The 23,938-nt window shown below is 45.1% G+C and overlaps 1 protein-coding gene across 14 annotated transcripts in view; it reads right to left on the reverse strand.

Moving 5' to 3' along the window:
• FYN (FYN proto-oncogene, Src family tyrosine kinase) overlaps positions 1-23,938 on the reverse strand; it is a 214,454-nt gene that overhangs the window by 55,406 nt on the left and 135,110 nt on the right. For all 14 annotated transcript variants that reach the window (XM_042987006.1, XM_042987010.1, XM_042987016.1 and 11 more), the window contains one exon: positions 2,339-2,596. In XM_042987006.1, the coding sequence (XP_042842940.1) occupies positions 2,339-2,585 (247 nt within the window). In that variant the 5' untranslated portion in view covers positions 2,586-2,596. The remainder of the gene's footprint in view (positions 1-2,338; positions 2,597-23,938) is intronic.

Here is a 23,938-nt window from a genome sequence, read left to right on the forward strand (position 1 = left end):
TGGCTTAAAACAAAGAAGTGGAAGCCTGTAGGTCATGCCTGTTCTCACTGAACACTCCGCTAACAGATTCCTTTTGTTACATAATTTGAAAACAAACCCAAGCTCCATTGTGTAGAAGACAAGGCACATGAGGATGGATACTTCCATTCTCCCTCTCTCTCCCTGCATCAGCCTGCAAATTCTCACTGGGACTTTCATCTTCTAAGGGTGGAGCGGAGAGTCAAAGGAGGTCACGGGGCACACAGACATTAAAGCACTAAAAGCAGTGGTGGAGAGACAGACCTGCACATGTAAGAAAGCCAAATAATACAAGGTGGTGGGGTGTGGTGGTGGGAAGCTGGGTGGCTCAGTTAGGTTGAGTGTCCGACTCTTGATTTTGGCTCAGGTCATGATCTCATGGTTCATGAGTTCGAGCCCCAGAGCCCCACGTTGGGCTCCTGACCGATAGTGCGGAGCCTGCTTGGGATTCTGTCCCTCCCTCCTTCTGCTCCTCCCCTCTCTCAAAATAAATAAATAAACTAAAAAAAAAAATAATAATACAAGGCAGAAAAATCTACCAACATTTGGGAGTGCCATGTTTGAACTTTGAAATTTTATAAGGTGGTCTGTTATATATATTGTCCCTGACAATAGTATAGACTCCCATGTTTAATGCCAAGTATCCCCTCCAGTGACTTTATGAATGATACCTGCAGGCACACAGATTCGTACCCAGCATTCATGAATGAACAAGGTCAATGTCTGCGTCAGAAGAATTCAGTCTGGTTGGCAAAGAACTCAGAAGGTACAGGAAGTGTGTGTTGGTGCATTTTTGGCCCCCGCCCCCTTTTTTTTTTGCTCCTGCATCCTCAGAGACAGACTTCCATAGAATGCCTCTTTCCTTCCTCCCTTCTTTCCAGGTACCTTCCGGGAAGGTAGGAAGGATGGGTGAGTGTGCTAACATTGATTCACTCATGCAAAGCCTACCTTAAAAGAAAGCTGGATCCCTTACAACACAATGATATAATGCCCAAGGCTCTGGGTCAGGTCCCCTGGATATAACTACACTGCCTTGTTGCATGCAGAGGAAAAAAAAAAAAATCCCTGCTAATGCCTCAGTAGTGCCAACTCCCCAGGTAAAAAGGCACAGTGGGTCCTTATGTAAGACATCGCTTCCCAAATAAGCCAAAAGCATAATGGTTGATGTATATCTCCTTAAACTTTTGCAATAAACAGAACAATTTTAGAATAATGTCTAATATCTAGTTACCATGATTCACATGCTGGGAGAAGATTTGGAAGGCTAAGGATGCATGAGATAACTTACAAATATTTTGCAAAACATATGTCTGAGAACGTATGCCAGACATTTTACAAAGTATTAGCTAAGTCAGCAAATGTACATGGCAGTAAAACAGAGTCTTGTGGTGGGAAAGAGAAGGAAACTTAAAAAAAAAAAAAATGAAAAGGATCTCTTAAGGATACATAAAATTTTATTTAAAAAATTTTTTTTTTTTAGTTTGAGAGAGAGAGAGAGAGAGCACGCAAGCAGGGGAGGGGGCAGAGACAGAGAGACAGAGAGAGAATTTCAAGCACAGAGCCTGATGCAGGGCTCGATCCCACAACCCTGGGATCATGACCTGAGCCAAAATCAAGAGTTGGATGCTCAACTGACTGAGCCACCCAGGAGCCCCAAGATTTGGCGCCCCAAGATACATGATACAATTGAGGGTTGGTAAACTCAGTCATATGGAAGGTGGTGGGAAGGTCAGAAAGAATTAACGAAGATGAATGGCCAAAAACTAATGCTGCCAAATGTTCCCACTAGCTGGGAGGTGACAGGCAGGCTGACGATCAGGAAGATGAGGGAGAAGGTTCTACCCATGCAAAGTGGCTCCTAACTGGGCTTTGGGAGGAAGGAGTGCATTGATATCTGGAGAACTCAAAATACACACTCAGATCTAGTCCTGGAGCTTCTGATTCAAAAGATCTTGGCTGGGACTCAGTATTTTGAAAAGCTGCTCGTCATTCCGAGTCAGCCAGCCAAGCTTGAGACCACTGGTTGGCAGACAGTACCTCAGTGGAAGCTGTACCTCCTAACCCATGCAGGATCTGCACAGAGCAGCACCTTGGGGGTCACCTCACACCACTGTGGCCAGCATTTTCATTTGTCCATCAAGCCTTATGTTCTTTGTGTGTTTTTTGTTTTCGTTTTTTTTTTCCTGTTTTCCAGCCCCTCATCTGGCAGCAGGTGGGTGGAGTCTGATGAAAAACTTAACGCTAAGTCCTTAGTCAAAGGGAGCTGACGGGAACACAGATGTTCAATTGTCAAAAGAATTAAGAACAGCTCGATTCTTACCCGTTCCTCCCCTGGTACGCAAGGTCCCAGTGTGAGATGAAGAGTTCACACCCCCAAAGACAGTGAGTCCTTGGCCCCCGGCTGCATGGAAGTTGTTGTAGTTGGGGATGGAGGTCACGCCGAAGCTGGGGTAGTGCTGAGGAGTGGGGTCTGTGCCATAGCGGTACCCGGAGCTCTGGTTCAGGCTGCCATCCCTCTCCTCCGTCAGTTTTGTTGCTTCTTTATCCTTACATTGCACACAGCCCATTATCTAAATTCCTGCCGGAAACAAAAAGGAGGCATGTGAACTTGGATGCTCCTTAGTTGCTGGGTGGTTGCATTAAAGAGGAATCATTTATAAGGCTCATCCCTGGATGCTTCAGGCCTGTAAGGGACAAGAAGAAAAGCAGCGGCTAGACTTTATGATTAGAAGCAATCTCGGTGCCCCTGACAACCACATTTGTTCCCCATGTGCTCTGGGTGATGGGATCCACCCAGAGTATGGTCACGAGGCAGCAACTCCCTCAAATGAGGTCTACACCCCTTAAAATTCTGTAACACTACATACCTGCCTAAAGATAATCTAATACTACTTCTTATGCTTTTCTTTAGTCACCTAAAAGAATAATGTACACTCTATAAAGTGGGCTTGTGCGATATTAGAATGAAAACCTATATCATGGCCCCCAAAAAAAATCTAAGGAAGAACGGGGAGGAGTGCTGGGAGAGCCAGAACACAGCTCCTACAATAGCTCATCATACCTCTTCCCTCACGGGTACCCATTCTTGAGACACACACATGGTAAATTTTAAGCAGGAAGAGTGATATGTATCAAAATTAGGAAATAGTTGCCGGATGAAAAAGAAAATTGGCAGTAACTAAGAGGTCCGAGTATATTTGCAGGATGTCATCATAGCCTACAGTAACAAAATCATTTACAGCTGCTAATTAACTTTTCCAATTTCCATTAGCTTTTGACATCTTTCAAATATTAAAAAAAATCAATCCCATGTTTGAGAGTTAGTGGTAGATTAAAAACTCAAGTTGCTATTATCCCACACTCCTCCAAATCTACTTCTCCTGTGCTCATCTCAGACACACACCACCAGTGACTGACTTGCTCAAGTCAGAATCCTGAGAAGCGACTTGATTTGTTTCCTTTTTACTTCTTACTCTCCCTGTCTCATGCCCTACTATCTAAACATGCCAAACTTCTCAGTTCCTTAAAGGTTCCATTTCTTCTGCTCTCCTTCAGGCCTTGGAACATGGCCTTGAACATTCTTTCCTGATGTGCAACACGTCCTTCATGTTCCAGGTGAGACCGCTTCCTCTGCAAAGCCTTCTCTGACCCCCGTACCCACCCTCCACATCTGGGGTGATGCTCTTCCTAAGTGCTTCCACGGCATCCTGATTTCCCCCATCATGGCATCTCTTGCGCCATATTGGAACATGGTCTGTCCACCTGTCTCATTACCCAGTGGACTGTGGGTTCCACCAAAGCAGGGCCCTGTCCATTTTTGTCATAGCTATAATGCAGTGCCTGACACGTGGTAGGTCTTCAATAAACAGCAATCAAATGAGTGAAGATTCTCCAGTCCAGTATGTTTCTCTTTCACCCTTTCTCTCTGCATCAAGACCAACCCTTCTCTCAGTGGCCTACACTAGCACTTGACCCTGCAGTTCTGAATCTATTGGCATGTGTGACAAGTAAGGAGGATTCAGAAATACAAGGTTAAGTTGGTTGAATGGTCCTACTTTGGACTATAATACCCTGTCAAGTTGATGGGGGTAAGTAGAACATGCAATGGATGGCCCTGCCACAACTCTGAAAAGTGGCCCATATGAAACCAAAGGCTCAAATAAGAAACACGTTGGCATCATGTATAATTACACGTGTTCACTGGGGAGGGCAAAGCTGGTACAGGAATGGAAGGGACTTGAAGTAGTGGAGGAGAATGAAAGAGCCAGTTTTTCTTAGTATCTTGCAATCCAAAGTGGGGAGTGCCACATCAGATATAGACTCTTGGGAGGGGCGTGGGAGGTGGAGGGGGGCACTGTTCTCAACACTGCTTTTCTGGGGAACAGGGTTATGAAAGCAGCATCAGACTGCTCTAATGTCCTCTCACATTACACATTTCAATAAATACCTACTGAATTCAATGAATTCAGTTGAATTCAATGTCAGTTCCTGAGAATGGAAACGTCTGGAAATGAGCCGCCTACTGCTTGAGCTGAGATCACCAAATCTGGAACACATTTACACGTAAATCATTTGAGATGAACTTACAGTGTACTGTGTCCAACATGCTAACTTATGGTAGATGAATGCAATGTTAACAAATTTCCAATAGGAAATGCAAATGCTGTCCGAGGCATGATTTATGGAAGGAATTTCATCGTTTGTTGTTGCTATTGCTTCATAAGATTGATAAATATCTTGCTCGCTTTATATTAACTCTTTCATGGCAGAAAGTTCAAAGGTCAGACAGAAGACAGTTCTTGTTCCAGGCGCCTTTTTCAGGGATTTCAAAGATCTACTATAATTAGAAGATGTAAGACCTGAATCACAGAAGCACATCATTTACGCCAGTGGTTCTCAGCTGGGGGTGACTTCACTCCCCTCACCCCACCCCCTTTACTCTCCAAGGGACATATTAGGCAATGTCCACAGACATTTTCGGTTGTTACAACTCAGGGATAAGAGGTACTACTGGTACCCAGTCGGTAGAGGCCAAGAATGCTGCTGATAAACATTCTACAATGAACAGGACAGCCTCCAATAACAAAGAATTAACTGGCCCCAGATGTTAACAGCATCAAGGTCAAGAAATCCTGCCTTATGAAGGAGAAAGAACTTATATCTATATCTTTGAAACAGCATAACAGCTGTTTCCCTTACATGTGTGTGATCGGCATGCAATCCAGAATGATAGGCACTCTAAGTAGAAGGAAGCCACTTAAAAAACTGACACGAAATGCTGATTCTTCTCTAGAAGCTTACTCATGGGATAGAGAAAAGAAGCTAGAACCAATGAGAACTCCCATTACAAACTACTCTTCCAACTCCAACAAAACAAAATGTTACATCGGAACCCCACTGAAAACAGGACTAAGGAAAAAACCAATCTTTCAAAATCCGCTAAGAAAAGGTATTACCACTGTAATAAACAACTAATGCCGTCCATATAACTCTATGAAATAATGAAAGGAAACAAACAGTAAGCTCCTTGCAGGCAGGGATACTCTTCGGTTTGGTTTTGTTATTACATCCCCAGGGTCCAGAACAGTGCCTGGCATGCTGTAGGAGCTCAATAATATTTGTTAAATGGTTAGAATGCTAAAAAGCAACACTCAGTCAAAAATCATTTGGAAGAAAACGATTCTTTTTTGTAGAAGGGGCAGCTCTGTTACCACTTCATGTATGTGCAATTTTGACTAGGAAATGTTTCTGCACGGATCTTGCTTACTCTCTTCCTTTCGCTGACAGACATGAAGAAACCAAAGTAAATCAGTAAATGCAGGCTCAAGACATTAAAAGTTAATTGCAATGAAAATATTTTTGTAAGAACTTGCGGTTTTCTTCCTCCCACTTGGGGCAGTCAGACCAACCATCTCCTGATGGAAGAGTCAGAAGGTGCTCCATGAGCCGTACTCAACATGACTTCAGGCTCCTTGCCACAAGGCAAACCTCTGAGCATTCGAGTTAAAATAAAAACATCCTCTCCACATATACAGTTCTGTGGTGTGGCATTTATGGCCAACAGCCAAGGCCGTAGGTCCATTATGAACATATAGTGTACTAACAGACTTGCCCTAGATCTGTGGGACACTGGGAAACGCTGAATACTGCCATCCCAAAAGTGGGGCCCTGGAGTTACTCTGATGAGTAAATCATATACTACGAACTCATGACCATCATTCTCTGCATGTTGCTATACCTAGAGAAACTGACTGACAAGAACTCTGACCAATAAGATCCTATGACTGTGGTCGAGGTGTCTGGATTGTAGCCGTGAAGCTGCCTGCTCCCTGCGCCCCCCTAACTCCTGCCATTCTTCAATCCTTTGGCAAAACTAAAGGGCTCTGTTTCTATTATGCAAGTAAAACCCGATTTACATAAAATTTCCTGAGTCCTGTGGATCTTGTATGCGCCAACGGCATTACGCAACTCAGGAAAGAGTTGTCGAAGAGAGAATCCAAGGATCGTCACACCCTGTTTGTGTGAGTCTGGCAGACATTGTCAACTGATCACAGCACTTTCTGGTGCTATGCCACGTGTGGCCTCAGAATCCTTCTCCATATAGCCCTTGGGTGATTGACTGAAGCTGCCATAAAAGATGGAATCTATCCACTACTCTGGGCATAGGCTGCTTTGATCCAGAATGAGTCCGGTTGAACATCTATTCCCTTCACTGATGCCACAGACCATAGTCTGGTTTGCTAAATGCACGTTAAACACAGATAAGCTCACATTTCCTTGTATGCCAACCAATAAAGCAACACCTGTATACTCAGGACTTCTGAGAAGATTTCTGGTGTGTACGAGAGCTACGTACCAAAAAGGGGAATAGGCTACTGGCAGTTGTCTGCAAAAGCAAATTACCTTCTCTTTTTTAAAAAAAATTTTAAATGTTTATTTATTTTTGAGAGAGAGAGAGAGAGAGACAGACAGACAGACAGGCAGAGAGAGGCAGGCAGAGAGACAGAGAATCCAAAGCAGGCACCAGGTTCTCAGCTGTCAGCACACAGCCTGATGCAGGGCTTGAACTCATGGACCATGAGATCATGACCTGAGCTGAAGTCAGATGCGTAACCAACTGAGCCACCCAGGCGCCCCACAAATTACCTTCTCTTGAGACACATAAACTTGAAGGCAGAGGAGAGATGGCAGGAGGAAGAGAGGTGAAAATAACAACCAATCATTTTAATTTCAGCAATGCGAGCATTTTTGCCCCAGAAACCAACCCAGGTGGATGTGGAGAAGTGAGAGCCCTGAGGCAGAAGTCCATCCTTGCTGTTGATTGCCCTGACTTTGAAGAGTGACAGGTGGAGCCACACTGGCCTGTACTTTCATGCGGCATGTCTCCTGGTGGTATCCCTCACCATCCCTATAGCTGGTCTCCACTTTGCCTGGGTGAAAATCATAACACAAGCGAAGGAACAAGGAAGGGCACCTAGAAACCAAACAAGCGATGGAGATGGGGACAGCTGAAAAAGAACTCAAAGCTGCATTGCAGATCAACTGCACAGTCTCATACACTTCTCTGGGAACACAGCAACAACTATAGTTTAATGAGCAACCATCCTTTTCTGGTCAACCATAATAACATGAGGCAAAAGGAGAAGATGTGGCAGAAAGCACTGGAAATGACTTCTGGATAGAAGATTCATGACAGGGGGTTCTTGATCCTTTTCAAATTGGAAACACCCACAAGAATCAACCTGAGGTATCTTGCTACATTCTCCATAGAGAAAACAACTCCCTTGAAAGTCTAAAGATTGGTCTATTTTATTTGGCATAACCATGCTTTAACAAAGAGTAATTATCCCATGTGGATTTGACCTCATCAAGTGAGCCCTTGAAAAGGACTGGGCTCTCTCTGGAGAAGTAGATACAAAGTGTAAGAGGCATTCCAGGGAAGGGATGTTCTCCAATGCTGGCTTTGCAGATAGAGGGGGGCTATGTGGCCAGAAACACGAGTGGCCTTTAGGAGCTGAGAACAGTCCCCACTTGGCAGAAAGCAAAGAAATGGGAACCTCAGTCTTAAAACTACAACGACCTGAAGATAGATTCTTCCCTAGTCAAGACTCCAGAATACTGTTGGCCAACACAGCTTTGGGAGCAGAGAGGTCAGCCACACCATACCCACACTCTCAGAACTGTGAGTTAATAAATGGCGGCTGTTTAAGCTGCGACGTTTGTGGTAATAGTTACACAGTAAGAGAAAGCTAGTATATATTTTGGTGGCATGGGCACCACTGAGATGAAGGCTCCAATCTTGGTAGTGATGACCAATATCAACTGAGGGCTCCCTGCCAGCCAGGTACTATGCTATGTACTAGAACATGCCATCTCACTAAATTCTCATGACAATCCTAAGACGGAGGTATTATTTCCCCTCACTTTACAACGGAGGAACGGAGGGTTATGAGACTTTGCCCGCAGCTCGGTTAGGGGTGGAGACGGGATCTGAAGCTAGACAGACTGATCCCATGGCTGGCACATGGAGCCTGTAGACCAGAGTTGCTTTCTGCCCCATGGACTCCTGGCCGGTCCATGCCAGGGTTTGGGTGTGAGGTAAAAGGAGGGGAAGAGGGAGAGGCCTGTGGGGATGGCCCCCTGGTTCTACAGAACCTAGCTTCATGTGTGTGACTAACGGGGGCCCTGACATCAGAGACTGGGCCACATTCCCCACATTCACATGCTGCCTCAATACTGTGGACTCTGTGAGGGTGCCGGGACCATGCCAGGCCTGGTGAGTCACCAGCTTCCTTTAGGTGGTGTGTGTGTGTGTGTGTGTGTGTGTGTGTGTGTGTGTGTGTGTGTGTGTGTTGGAGGGGTGGTTCTTAATGAACGTTTGAGCTAATGCGCTGAAGCTCCCCTTAGTTTCCTGATTACTTCCTAGATGTGGCGAGTGTTTATATACACCATGGAGGAGTGAGCGAACGCCGGTTTCCTTGCTATAAGTGAGCTTTCCTACCGCATTCAAAACATGATTTGCTTTACAGGCAGAACTTTCTGGCGCATATTTACTGCATAACCAGAGCACATGCAACGCCTCCTCCAAGCACAACATAACAGATTTCTGCTCTTGGTGGTGCCGTGAAGGAGAGCCTCCCCCACCAAACATGAGCAATAATATGTCACATCTTTGAGGTGAGAAAACTGAGGTGAACTCAGGAACATACACAGGGTAGATGGGGCAACATGCAACGGTGGGAGGAAGGAAGGAGCCCATCTAAAAATCAGATCGAAGCTTTGCTTTGGAAATGAGAAGAGGTGGTGTTGGATGATCATTTGTGCATTATCACAAGTATCACATTACTTTAGGAAAAACACCGCCTTCCTGGCACCTAGAATATTTTCTGGCTGCCCCCTCCCCCACCGCCCCTACGGCCTGTCTGGTCCGAATGACCCCCGAGACGAGAAGCAGTGGCTCACACCCCTTCGGCATGTTCTCTTTTCTTTTCTGTAAAACCTTCCATCCCCCCGCGCCCAGAGATTCAAAAACACTTAAATAAAAAAGAAATGGAAGCATTAGACCCCAATGGTGAGATTTAACACTGCAGTCAACGAAAAGCTGGAGCCGTTCCCAAACCCAAATGGCCAAATGAGGTTTTAACACCAAACTGTGGAAAGGCTCCAGAAGGAGGAAAGAACATTTTCTTCTTACAGTCACTTCACTTTAGATCTCAGGGCTAAGACAAGGGTGCAATGGTGATAAAAAAAATAAGGATATGTTGTAACTGTCTATGCCAGAGGGTTCAGAAAGAATTAGAACACAGATTGTCAAGTTTTTCAGACCTTCTCCCACCCTTTTTGGGAGGGGAAAAAAAAAGTTCCTTTGTGGTTACTATTAACATTTTATCTTATTTTTATTGATATATCATTCACATACCATAAAATTCACCCTCTTAAAGCGTACAGCTCAGTGGTTTTTAATATATTTATCGGGGCGCCTGGGTGGCTCAGTCGGTTGAGCGTCCGACTTCGGCTCAGGTCATGATCTCACAGTTTGTGGGTTCGAGCCCTGCGTCGGGCTCTGGGCTGACGGCTCAGAGCCCAGAGCCTGCTTCGAATTCTGTGTCTCCCTCTCTCTCTCTGCCCCACCCCCACTCATGCTTTGTCTCTCTCTCTCAAAAAAAATAAAGAAACGTAATTAATAAAAAAATTTTTTTTAAATATATTTACAAAGAAAACCATTGCCACTGTCTACTCCTAGAATATTCTCATTACCCCTCCAAAGAAACCTGTACTCACTAAACAGTTATTCCTCATTTCCTTCTCAGCCTCACCCTTGGCAACCAATGATTTTAGTTCTCTATGGATTTGCCTATTTGGATCTGCCATAGGAATGCAATCATATAATATGTGGCCTTTTGTGACTGGCTTCTTTCACCTGGCGTAACGTTTTCAGGGTCCATTCACTTTGTAGCATGAATCGGTTACTTCACTCCTTTTTATGGCTTGAAACTATTCTGCTGTGCTGATGTTCCACTGGTTGTTTACCAATCGTGGTCTGATGGACGTTTGGACTGTTTCCACTTCTTGGCTATATGAATAACGCTGTTACGAACATTCATGCACAAGCTTCTGTGTGGACACATGCTTTCAATTCTCTTGGGTTAATATTTTAATATGTAAGGAATTTATATAGATAAGAAAGACCCTAAGATTAGGTAAATGGGAAAGCATGTTAATTGGCAATTCAAAGAAAGGAAGAAGAGCTTGTGAAACTTACAGAAAATGTTCCCTTCAGGAGTAATGAAAGCAGCACAGGGTAGATTAACGAGATACTTTCACCTCTCAATTAACAAAAATTTCAAAAGGAAGTCTGCCCAGTAGTGATGAAGGTCCCCTGGAATGCCTGCTCTCATATACTGCGGATTGAAGACCAGAAGCTAGTGTTTAACCTTTTCATAAACCAATCCAACAATACTGTTACAGAAACCTTAAAAATGGGCCTGCTCCGGGGCGCCTGGGTGGCGTAGTTGGTTAAGCGTCCGACTTCAGCCAGGTCACGATCTCGCGGTCCGTGAGTTCGAGCCCCACGTCAGGCTCTGGGCTGATGGCTCGGAGCCTGGAGCCTGTTTCCGATTCTGTGTCTCCTCTCTCTCTGCCCCTCCCCCGTTCATGCTCTGTCTCTCTCTGTCCCAAAAATAAATAAAAAACGTTGAAAAAAAAAATTAAAAAAAAAAAATGGGCCTGCTCCTTGTGAGTCTGTGCTAAACAGATGCTTTTTGACAAATGACACGAGAAGAGGTCCTATGACGTATTTATAATTTGAAAAGTTAGAAAACTTGAACAAGAAGGTAATGGCTAAGTAAATTGTACGGCATGCCATAATGTAAAGTAAAACAGAAATGAAAACTTACATTTACAGAAAATTATTAGTAATACGGAAAAATGCTTGTATTATATTAAGAAAGATCACATGATTGTGACTATATGACAAATGCCTAAGAAATTGGAAGGAAAGACGAAGATGCTTGCTTGTGGTGTGCAGGGGACTGTTCTCTCTTCTGTTTTTCTTTTCTTTTTTTTGTTCTCAGATTTTTCTGTACTGAGAAAGCACCATTCTACGAGAATACATCACTTTTTTCAAATAGGAAAGATCCCTTTAACCTTATCAATCACTGATTTAATTTGTATGTAAGTTGACAACAACCACACATTGAGGAGGTACGCTTTGTGAGCTGAAGAATTAAGAGAGGGAGAGAGAGTGGCTGATTCTAAAATCTGTTAAGAAGTAACCTCTCCTCCTGGGAGGTTTAAAAGATGGAAGTCACCCAAAAGACAGAGATTTCTGAGTAGGTTTTCATAACGTCGGGGCTGGGAAGTGGGCAGTGAAGGCACACTGATGGGCAGCCACAGAAATCTCATTAAGGGCACAGATTAAGCAAAGCCATAACCTACAATCAACTCAGAGGACCACGTAGATGGCAAGTGGCAGAATCTGGGATAAAAGAACCAGAAGTGGGGTGGCTGGATCAGTGGCTTCTTGAGAACCTTCAGGCTCCAAGCTCATAGGTACCTGGGGAAATCCAGTAAAGTCGGAATGACAGCGCTCTGAGCAAGTCAACCTTGGAACACAACCCACCAGCTCTGGTGATTAAGGCCCCTGCAAGACCTCTCTGTGGGCAAGGGCCTGAAGACCACACACTGGCACGGTGCTAAGGGGGTGAGGAGAATGAGGCAAAGCATTTTTGTTCTTTGGATGCTTGCTGTTGGTGGAGACAAGGGGACTTACTCAAGGTTACCAGGCAGAAAAATTCTGTACTTCCCTCTCACTTTTCTTCTCATTGCCCTTACCCTTTTCTGTTGGAACATTCAGCCTGGCCATTTTGATGATCTGACTTCCGACTCTGACTAGAATTCCCCGTCCCTAGAATTTGGCACAATCCAAGCAGGGCATAGAATAGTAACCAACACTGGTTTATGCGACCTAAAATTTTTCAGGAACATAGAAGGCACAACAAAGATGCTTCTTTCTGATGTCGGTATTTGGTCAAGCATCTTTCCACTCCCCTTGGCCCTGTTATCTTAAAACAACTAGAGGAACACAAAAATAAAAATGTGGGCTTCCTGTCGTGAACTGGCAAAAAGTAACGGGAGAGTCAGTGTCACATCTGGGCCACAGTGGCAGAGAGTGGCTTTCTGGGCTGAACTGGCCCAGGGCCCGAGGGTCAGGGTGTCACCTGGCAGAGCCACAAGAAAGCACATTAGCACAAAGCAGCTGTGTGAACAGGCGTCATCCATGCCCCCTGCCCACCGATGTGGAGAATGAAAGCTGAGGAGGTTTGCTCTCCAAGTCCAAACAAAAACCCTCTCTGCCAATCTTTCTAGTCTCTGTGGAGGTTCCCTGCCAGATGATTCTGCAAATGTGGCCTCATCCCTTCAGAAAACAGTGAATTCTCTTTCCCTTGAATTCACCAGTTCCAGTCCAGAAGATCTATCCATTCCTTTAAAGAAACAGAATAGACTTTGAATAAGGAAATTTTGCCTTTCTTCTTTTTGCCCTCAAGCTCCTGTTTGTGTTCCTGTCCCCACAAGACCTCCTTTCCACTGAGAACTTCTCTGGTTATGAAGTCAGAGCCCATCAAAATCTACTGCCCTGAGAATTTGGTTGTAAAGCCATTTGCATTGTGTTTTTGGCACTGAGGCAGATGTCTTTTCTTTGAAGACTGACATGAAACCCCGTCCGCCCCTCCCCTGGATCTTTATGTTGGCACTTTCTCAAGTTGCGAGGAGGAATCGGTAACACTGGCAGCCATAACTTTTGCATCCCTTGCAGTGGTTTAGAATTTCAAAGCTTCTCAGCAGCTGTTTTGGTGTGAATGCTGATAAGAGTAGGCCTTCAGAAAACATGCCCCTAACTCCGTGGCCTTTACTGGGACAAGGAACAACAGTGACAGTGATAATGGGAACAAAGGGAACACAGAGGCCGGCTGCCTCTAGCCAGCCTCCCCCTACCACTTCCTCCCCCGAAAGGGAGTGACGAGTGTCTCCGCCTTCCCTTCAGCTCACTTTCCTCAGCCCTGGTGAGCCCAGGTCGGCTGCCTAGGCGGTGGCTGCGTCAGAGAGGCCCGCACAAGAGCTCTGCACTTGTGAATGCAAGCTGAGGGCCAGCAGAGACGCAAGGACATTAAGGAGGGAGATATCGTAAGCAAGAGGAAGAGAGCGTGGAACTCACTGAAGGCCATCAGTGATGCCTTCCCCAGCAGCATGTAAAAATGGCATCTGGAATGACAAACTGTGGCCACTCTGTGTGGGAGGAACACGTGTTACTAGACCACGTGTTGACGACCTACTTGGCACCAGACAGAAATCCTGTCAACAAATCTGAAACGCAAAGATGTGGTTTATATACCAGCACACATTTTGTAAACACTAGTGAGTTTTCACTTGACATGTGAATGAGGCAGAGTATGATTTTTTAGCGTGTTGCCTTGCACAGTAATTGGACTTGAGGTTTTCTCCTTAGAGAAGACAGCACAGCAGTTGACTGTCCCCTGGCAGATTCTGGTATCAGATAGGGCTGTCCTTGGCCTGAAGGGCAAGGGACACAGCCTTGCAACCTCGAGGCCCAAACCCACATCACTGAGAGTGAGTAGTGGGAGGATGAGGCATGTGAAGGGTGTGGCGGACTGCTAACTGTGCCACCGGATCCACCCCCTTCCTCCCGGGCAGGGCCTATGGCTATGCACCTGAAGACGCCACTTTCAGACTCCCTTGCAGCTAGGTTTGGCCATTTTTCATTCTGGCCAACTGGTTGAGAATGGATGTGATATATTCAACCCCCGTGCCTTTAAAAGAGAGTGGGCTGCTCTCCATTCTCCTTCCTACTTCCTGTGGGTTGGAAAGTGGACGGCGTGCTGCTGAATGGGCTTCAACCACACGGAGGATGGTAACCCAACAGGGAGTGGCAGAACTGTAGGACAGAGGACCCTGGGCCCTAGATGGTCTTGTGGGGCACAGCTGCTCACTCTTCCTAGAGTGTTGATCTCTGACCCAACACGGGAGAGGCATGAATGTGTACCTTGTGTGAGCCACTGGTTTTTTGGAGGGAGGAGTGAGTGGGGTCTTTTTGTTACAACAGGTAGCGTGTACTCTAACACAAGGAGAAAGTAAATTTAACACAGAGGTGAAGGACGGCTCTGCTGGTCACTTGTTTGGTTTTTCCCCCCATGGCCTCTAGAACCAATAAGAGCTTCTGACCTCCTTGGATACTGACAGTTAAACTTGTATTAAGATAGCTTAGTAGTATAACGACAGTAACAAATTGTAACAATAGCTACCATTTATTGAGAACTTATTTTGTGCTTGGCACTTCAAAGATGGTATTTCGTTTAATCCTCAGAACAACCCTGAAAGGGTATTTCACAGTTAAGGAATCTTAGGCGCGCAGAATTTAAGTTAACTTGCCCGGGGTTACCCAGTCAGTGGGACCTGGATCCGTTTCTAAGGCAATCACATCCTCTTCCTACTACCCCATGCTTCCTCTTGAGAAGCATGCCTGCTCCTAGCCATTTTCTTTATTCTGTTTGAAAAGAACAAAGATTGAGAGATTTAACAGTGTGATAGGAGCTGGGCATTGCTGTGTCCTACCGTTATATTATTGTTCACACTAGGGCTGCAAGTGCTCTTTACGTGTTTGTTTTTTTTTTTTAAAGTTTATTTTCTGCGAAAGAGAAAGAGAGCAAGCGGGGGAGGGACAGAGAGAGATGGAGAGAGAGGATCCCAAGCAGGCTCTGTGGTGTGAGCACGGAGCCCCATGTGGGGTCCGAACCCACAAACCATAAGATCGTGGCCTGAGCCAATACCAAGAGTCAGATGGCTAACCGACTGAGGGACCCAGGCGCCCCTAAGTGTCCTTTTCTTTACAGTGATCCAGCTTAGGACTGGCTCCTAAGTCTCCAGGCCATTTCCGTCCTGGAGTAGCGGGGCTCCTGGGTTAGAGAAGGTCTGGGGGCAGTGGCACGGCCTGGGAGAAGGCTGTGAGTAGCCACGTGGTGCACAACTTATCACCTGATGCCGTGGAGCTCAGCTTCCTTCCCGCTTGAACGAAAGGCCTCAACAAGGAGCTCTCAGGATTCATACCAAGCCTGACACTCCTAAAGGAGCCCAGGGCCCTCCTGTACACATTCGAGCAGAACTGAGTCTACGCACATGCACAGCCCGACTCTCCACTCTCCACAGCCCTAGATGAATGTTATCATGAGGACTCACTGAGTGATCTGACCAAGTGGTCAGGTTTGGCTATGAACGCTCAGATATCCCCCCTGCTACTACCAGAGCCTGCACCATGGCAGATTATGAAAGCTTTAACGACGGGATAGGACCTAGGCATTACTACACCCTACAGCTTTGATTTCATTGTCTGCGCTATGGCTTGAAGTGTTCTTTCATACTATGGTTCTCAGAAGACCCAACTCAGCCCTCCACTTCCCTTTGCTGCTACGGTGAAGAACAACTTATGGTATGGCACAACCAGCTCTGGTATTTGAGACCTGCTTTTGACCCACTTCCCCCTCCTCACAGGGAGGCTCCAATTCTGAGTCTTCCCTTGGATTGCTAGGTATAGCTGTTCTCCTGAATTGCCTGAGATGAGGAAGTTACAAAACAACAACAACAACAAACCAATAATAAGAACAAAGAAGAGTCTCCCACCCTTCTCAAGTAAAAGTTAATCAGAAATCACCATAGTAACAAATCCCCAGTTTTCAATGATTTCATTTTCCTCGCATTCTTGTCTTTCTTTTTATTTACAGTCAGCCCTACCTCCAGTCTTTATTCAGTAAACATATTTTGCTTATTTCCTCTCTATGTGACAGGCACTGTGCAAAGGGTTGTGAATATGGAGTCAAGTAAACAAGCCCTGCCCGTGAGGAGCTTCTATATACTTAGGAGGGAGACAGTCAAATCTGCATTTGGGGTGGGGAGGGAGCACAGAGGACCCTGAATTCATCCAGGCCAGCAACCGTGAGATAACTGGTCCAGATGAGGATGGGATGGGACAGCACATGAGAGCATAGAGGTGCGATACAGCATGGTTCCATGTGGTTTATTGGATTTGTTCCCATGCTTAGAGAGCACTGAAACATGTGCATGTCGCAAAGCTCTAAGAGTGAAGGGGCCAGGTTCCTGCTCAAAAGGAGCTTGTAGTTCAATGGAATGGATATAAGCACTGGGAAGGTGGCTGGAAAGGAAGCCACATCATAAATAACTGTGTGTCCACTCTCCTGAGCACTCACCATAGTGCCTGAACTGTGCTATGCACGATAAGCAAATGATCTTTGATCCATCAACAACAGCCTTATGAACTGGGTATTATTATATTTTACAGATGGGGGAAAGGAGTATAGGGAGGTCGAGTTACTTGACTAAAGCCCCACAGCTAGGTTGAGCTGGATTTTAACCCATGCCTGGCTGAGATGAAGACATAATCTTAACTATGCGCTAATAGGCTAAAGTACTTGCACGTTATCTAGCTGATACTCGGTATTAAGTAGGAGTGGAACTAGGTCTTGATAGACACATAATGAAATGGGGAAGGGAGAGGAGAAGTGTGGGGTGCCAGACAGTGAAGCCAAGAGTGGGAAGAGACTGCACGCAGGTGGATGGAGGCATCTGAGTAAGATGTGACTTCTTCAGCTGGGCAAACAACTCCATCCATTCTAGCTACCTGTCTATGCCTAATTCATACCTCATAAATCATCCCCAACTGTGACAACACTGTAGCTTTTGTTGCACGTAAGAATAAAGATCTAGAACCGAATTGCTGCCGAGGTGATTTACTGTGGGACTATGTAAGTTACATTTTCAGAGAGCCCTGTCATGAAAAGAAGCCCAAGATCTTTTGAGGCTGGTAGGAATGGGGGATGTGTAGCTGGGTAGATGGCTGCCTAAACACGATAAGGACAGACAGCAACAGAGACAGACACCTGCAAGGCACCCCACTGAACAGGGCGTGTAACAGCTAATACGCAACAATGGACTGATGACCGCTGATGTCTACAAGAGGAGCCTGAAGAAGGGACTGGGGTGGAGATGCAGGTGGGTAGAAGATGAGCAGGGGCCTGCTAATGGCAGTTTACTCCATCAAGCCAAACAGGAATGACTTTTGGCAGAAGCAGCACTTACACTGTGGCTTTGCACGGAATACGTAATATTAACCAATTCTTTACGCTAGTGTCAGAAGACGGCTTATATTTTAGCCCTGACGGCTCTGCTCACACTACAGGCTTATCATAGTCAGAGGGTGGAAGCTCTGCCCATCTACCAGCACGTCGTCAGTCAGCGGCCCTGAGCAGCAGCCATTTATTTGTGCCAGCACTAGGCAGAACTGGCCTGTCCCAAGGGCTCATGCAGAGCTCCTGTGCAGCTGCCTTACAGACTCCGGGTGACAATGACCCAAGCGTGGCTTCATACTCTGTCCCAGTTCTGGTTCAATACAACCCCAACTCACTGGGTGAGTAACAATGATACATACTTGGAATGAGCCTGGGCAACAGCTCTGTCATAATTCTTTTTGACAAAGGCTGACCTGACATGTTGATCATCAGCCCAGGCAGGGAAAAAAAAAAATGTCCTGTGATTAACCAGCCTACACGCCCTTGGTTTCTGCCAGGTCTCATCTTTAATCTGGACACACATTTCCCGAATGCACTCTCCACTAAGCCTCCCTCTTGGTTTCCCATGCATCTTGCTTTTCTCTTAGGATTTCCATTTTCTACACAGGTTCCATTCCTAAAATTAAAATGTTGATAAAAATTAGTGGATCTCTGTATCTCTTATAGGAAATTGGTTATTTATAAATAACATATATATATATTTCCTGCCTTTCCAAACCCACTAAGCTGTTTACTAAGTTTGTTTTTCTTAACCACATCTCAGTTATTTCAAATCTGTATCTGTCTTCACATGCTGGCTGCTTAGTCTTCCCTTTCATTTTTTTCATTATTTCTTTTGTGCCTCAAACATTTGTCTCTTCTTTAGCTTACAATAATGGCTCGACTAAATTTCTCTTTTTCACTTTTGGCTCTGTTTGCCCGTGGCAAAACAAACAAACAAAATGTATCACTTTTTTTGGGTACCAGAGCATTTTTGCTTTCTCAGTTTAGGCCAAGTAACAAAATATCATTTATTTTCAAACCAAATCAAAACAAATCTACCCCAAACTCTCCCCCTTCATTTCTCTGTTGTAATTCCAGCATAAAGAAGTGATGCTATTTATTGGCAGAATTTTCAGTCTGCCAGTACCAAGTACTGGTAAAAACGTGGAACAACAGAATTCCCAAATACTGCTGGTAGGATGTAAATCGTTAGTTACTTTAGAAAAACAGTTTTAGGATTGTTTGTTCTAGCTTGGAGAAGAATGCTGGTGCAATTTTGATTGGGATTGCATTGAATGCGCAGATTGCTTTGGGTAGTATTGACATTTTAACAATATTTGTTCTTCCAACCCATGAGCACGGAATGTTTTTCCATTTCTTTGTGTCTTCTTCAATTTCCTTCAAAAGCTTTCTATAGTTTTCAGCATACAGATCTTTTACAACTTTGGTTAGGTTTATTCCTAGGTATTTTATGGGTCTTGGTGTAATTGTAAATGGGATCGATTTCTTGATTTCTCTTTCTGTTGCTTCATTATCAGTATATAGAAATGCACCAATTTCTGTACATTGATTTTGTACCCTGCGACTTTGCTGAATTCATGTATCAGTTCTAGCAGACACTTGGTGGAGTCTTTCGGGTTTTCCATGTAGAGTAAGTATGTCATCTGCAAAAAGTGTAAAGTTTGACTTCTTTGCCAACTTGGATGCCTTTTATTTCATTTTGTTGTCTGATTGCTGAGGCTAGGACTTCCAACACTATGTTAAACAACCATGGTGAGAGTGGACATCCCTGATGATGTGTTCCTGACCTCAGGGGAGAGCGCTCAGTTTTTCCCCATTGAGGATGATATTAGCTGTGGGCTTTTCATATATGGCTTTTACGATGTTAAGGTATGTTCCTTCTATCCCGACTTTCTGAGGGTTTTTATTAAGAAAGGATGCTGTATTTCGTCAAATGCACATGTACCCCAATGTTTACAGCAGCACTTTCAACAACAGCCAAATTATGGAAACAGCCCAAATGTCCATCAACTGACGAATGGATAAAGAAGGTGTGGTTTGTATCTACAATGGAATACTACTTGGCAATGAGAAAGAATGAAATCCTGCCATCTGCAACAACGTGGATGGAACTGGAGGGTATTATGCTAAGTGAAATAAGTCAGAGAAAGACAGAGATCATATGATTTCACTTACATGTGAACTTGAGAAACTTAACAGAAGACTATGGTGGGAGGGAAGGGGAAAAATTGTTTCAAACAGAGGGGGAGACAAACCCATAAGAGACTCTTAAATGCAGAGAACAAACTGAGGGTTGATGGGGGGGGGGCAGGAGGGAAAAATGGGACATGGACATTGAGGAGGGCACTTGCTGGGATGAGCACTGGGTGTTGTATGGAAGCGATGGATCATGGGAATCTACCCCCAAAACCAAGAGCAGACTGTCTACACTGTATGTTAGCCAACTTGACAATAAATTATATTAAAAAAAAAAAAAGAAAGAAAAACAATTTTGTATTATTTAGTGTGAAAATGAAGATGCATCTATCCTAGGAGCTCCACTTCCACTCCTAGGCACATATCCTAAGGAAACATGCATAGACTCACGTAGGTGAGCCAGAGGATATGTGTACCTGCAGGTCTGGGGGAGGCCCTGGAATCTGTATTTCTTATAGTTCCACAGGCGATGTGGGGGCCTGACTCCACAGCAAGGGTCTGGGATTAAAGGCTTACAGTATCAACTCAGATCTGTGTTTGGAGCTGGGTCCCCTCCAAGGCCTGCGGTCACAGCCACAGGAAAATTCACTGAAGAGGAGTGATTAGAAAAGGCACAAGCCTGCTAGCTGAGTAACTATGCTCTGGGTGCTGATCTCTGGTCAGAGAGAACCAGTCTGAGGACCTGGGAAAATTCATGGTCATTTCCTCTTCTTCCTTCTCTGTCAGCCCTGGCTGCCCAGGCAAGGTTCAGCTTGTGTGTTCCTCATGCAAACTCAACCTCATCTCAAGAGGTGCTTGGGGTCGGCATGATCACCATCCTTGTCTTTAACACAAAGCCCTGAAAGTGCCCACCCAGACAAGACATCGTTCTGAATGCGGTGTTCCCCTGCCAGGAATGAGGAAACATCTAGGTGAAGCTTCAGGAGAGAAGGCTGAAGGCTGAGCCCTAGTAAAGAACCATGGTTCTTTTTTTTCTTCTTCTTCTTCTTTTTTAATAAGAAACATATTTTCTTTAATGTTTTAATGTTTACTTATTTTGAGAGACAGAGAGACAGAGAGACAGAGAGACAGAGAGAGAGAGAGAGAGAGAGAGAGAGAGAGAACACGTATGAGAGAGGGGGAGGGGCAGAGACAGAGGGAGACAGAATCCCAAGCAGGCTCCATGCTCTTAGCACAGAGCCCGACGTGGGGTTCCATCTCACTCACCAGGAAATCATGATCTGAGCTAAAATCAAGAGTCCAACGCTTAGCCCACTGAGCCACCCAGGCGCCCCTAACCACAGTTATTCTTTAACACACAGGTGGTGTCTCTTCTCTGTGTGAGCCTTTATGTAGACACCCACGTTTGTGATTCGTGGTATCCTGAGTCCAACATAAGTACAATGTCGGATGCAACTGGCTTTTAATAAATACCTTCAAATGACAATGAACAGAAAGTGAGATAAGAAACCTTGTCTAAAGAAGTGAAAGCAGCTTTGTGCCTTCCTTAAAGGTGCCCTCCACCTTCCTACTGCTGTCTGCCCTCATTCAGGGAGGCTGTATAATGGTGGCTCCCTGTCACCCTCACTTATGGTCATTTCTCCTCCTGATGCCAAGAATGGCTTCTACCATCTCCGCCCCCCCCCCCCCGCCATCTCTAGGTGAACAAATAGGGAAAGAGCATGAATTGGTCAGATGACCTCCCTCCGTTGGTCCATTCCCATAATCCTATTTCGAAACTGAAACATCCCTGGGGCAAAGTACCAATTACCATGTGGCCACTGTTCTTTTAGGTTTAAAAATATCTTCAAGGTGTCAAAAGCTCTACAGATTCTACTGGGCATCTGAAACCTGCCCTGTTACTCAGCCCCAGTAATGTACTGAGGGTGGAGGCAATTTGTCTAGTTTAAATATTAACTCATACTAATATGCAGTTCTGGCAAGATGCATATGTGTGGGAGATGATGATGTTATGTTGGGAGGAAATGAAGATGATGATATGACGTAAATATAAATGGACTTTGGGCTGGATTTCAGGGAGGCCACACAGAGCCCATCTCCGCATGACTTGGCCTTATTCCCACAGTCCTGCCAAGGTTCTGTCTCTCACTTAAGGCCGTGGTGGTCCCCACTGGAGCAGCCTGCTACCCACCCGGCCAACTGTCTCAGGAGAGGCCCCGGCCAGGCAGTTCATTACCTAGGCATGTAGGAGAGAGACAGGAGTGATTTTCCTTTTCATGGTTTCAATTCTACTCCTTCACTTCTAAAATGGGTTGCCTTCTCACTCTCTCCTCTTTGCCTCCTTTCTCATTGCCTTTGGGTGTCAGAAGGGTAGAAAGCCATGACTGGGGGGAAGAATTTATATTTTGAGTAGGTGGCTAAAAGTACTCTGGTTTCTTCCCTGTAAAGTGTGGATTATGCCAATGTTTAAAAGAACAGACATTCTACCATTATGTACTACTAGGATGTTACTGATACCTGACCATCTTCGATATGAAAAAAGGAAACATCAACTTCATATGGCTCAAACAAATTAGTAGATAACATCTAGACCACTGACTGGCCACATAGTAGGTGCTCAATAAACCACAGGTTTAATGGGCATGTGTATGTGAAGAAAGGAGGCATGCTGGAGCCTGGGGGTTCTCCTGGGGAGCTGGCCTTTCTATGTCAGGCACAAATGACATCCAGTGATGTCCCGTCTGCCCAGGAGATAGCCGATCTGCCATTAAGTATCCATAGTGTCCAGCTATACTACCAAACTTATCATTATGGATTACTGATAACATTTAATGAGTTTAACTGAATAGACAAAATGAGTTATTTTGCACTTGATCTTAGCCAAAAGGCCGAGAAGCGATAAAATGAGTTATTTTGATAAAAATTAAGAGGAAATAAAAAAGAAAATAAAGAAGGGGGAAAGCTGCATTTCCGTCTAATCTTTATTTGGTTTCAACTCAAGAAAGAATCCACTGCTTAGAGTTTTCAAAAGGAACCACAACATTTGTATGAGAATCATGTTTTTAATGTATTAGCTGGAAGATGGGGTTGGAGGGTTACTTTTAGAGAGAAAAAAGGAGCTTTTAGTGTAACTCTTGGGTTAAAAATCTCCGTATGAATCACACCATTGAAGAGCCAATTTCAGGGGTCACTAAAACTATTTCACTCCTGTCAGACAGCATTTCTGCACCTACTAAGCTTAATTTTCACCTAAACAGTAACGTTTGAAGCATAGACTACCCAGAAGCTTTACTCTGATGACTGATAACCTGGAGGGAAGCACGTGGGTCTCAGGCAGAAGGGGTTATATTTAGCTCCATGACTTCCTCACGGCCATGAAGAGACAGTTGAAAAGCCCTGGCTTTTTGGCACAGTCCTCTTGGCCTGGTATGATCAGAAAGCCCAAAGGGAGTAAGGAACAGATGGGTTTGGGGCAGCCACATTCTGATTCCTCACAGATCACTTCTGTGGCCCCATGAAGTGTCATCAACCTCTCCTATTACACTGTCTATGCCCACAGGGCCTGAGTCACCTGAATGCAGGACCTCTCCTTCACGCTCTGGGACTTCCACGAACCAGTGGGGCTGCTGGGTCCAATCAGGCACCAGATGCTGGGAATGGCCACTGTCTCAAAGTCACCTGAGCAAGGTCACCTGGGCCTTCTCCTTTACCTGTGCTGGCGGGAGAGCCGGGGACTCTGCCAGCCAGATTAGACACGGAGCCTTTGATCAGAACTGGATGGTCTAGAGGGATGTGGCTTTGTAACATTTTGGGTTAAGAGTTTTTGGACTTGTGGCTTTTTGTGATGATAATCATTCTTGCTAGCCATCTACCCACTGACTTACATGCCCAACACTTATTTGTTTGCTAAAAACAGGCTCACCGGATTTAGTAAAGAAAAGGAATAAATGACAGAAGAGAAAGATAGTTTGCTTGGTAATGCCTGGAGAATCTCCAGGGTGCCAACAGTGGCCCTGGCTTTGTGGTGTGATGGGCCATCTGGAATTGTGTGTGGCTGACACCAGCCATGGGACAGAAGTCTGAGCATCCAAAGGAAACAGTGCCATGAGCACCTAAGTCAGGTGGTT

This window comes from Panthera tigris, chromosome B2 (assembly GCF_018350195.1).
Source record: "Panthera tigris isolate Pti1 chromosome B2, P.tigris_Pti1_mat1.1, whole genome shotgun sequence".
In the NCBI taxonomy this organism is placed as follows: domain Eukaryota; kingdom Metazoa; phylum Chordata; class Mammalia; order Carnivora; family Felidae; genus Panthera; species Panthera tigris.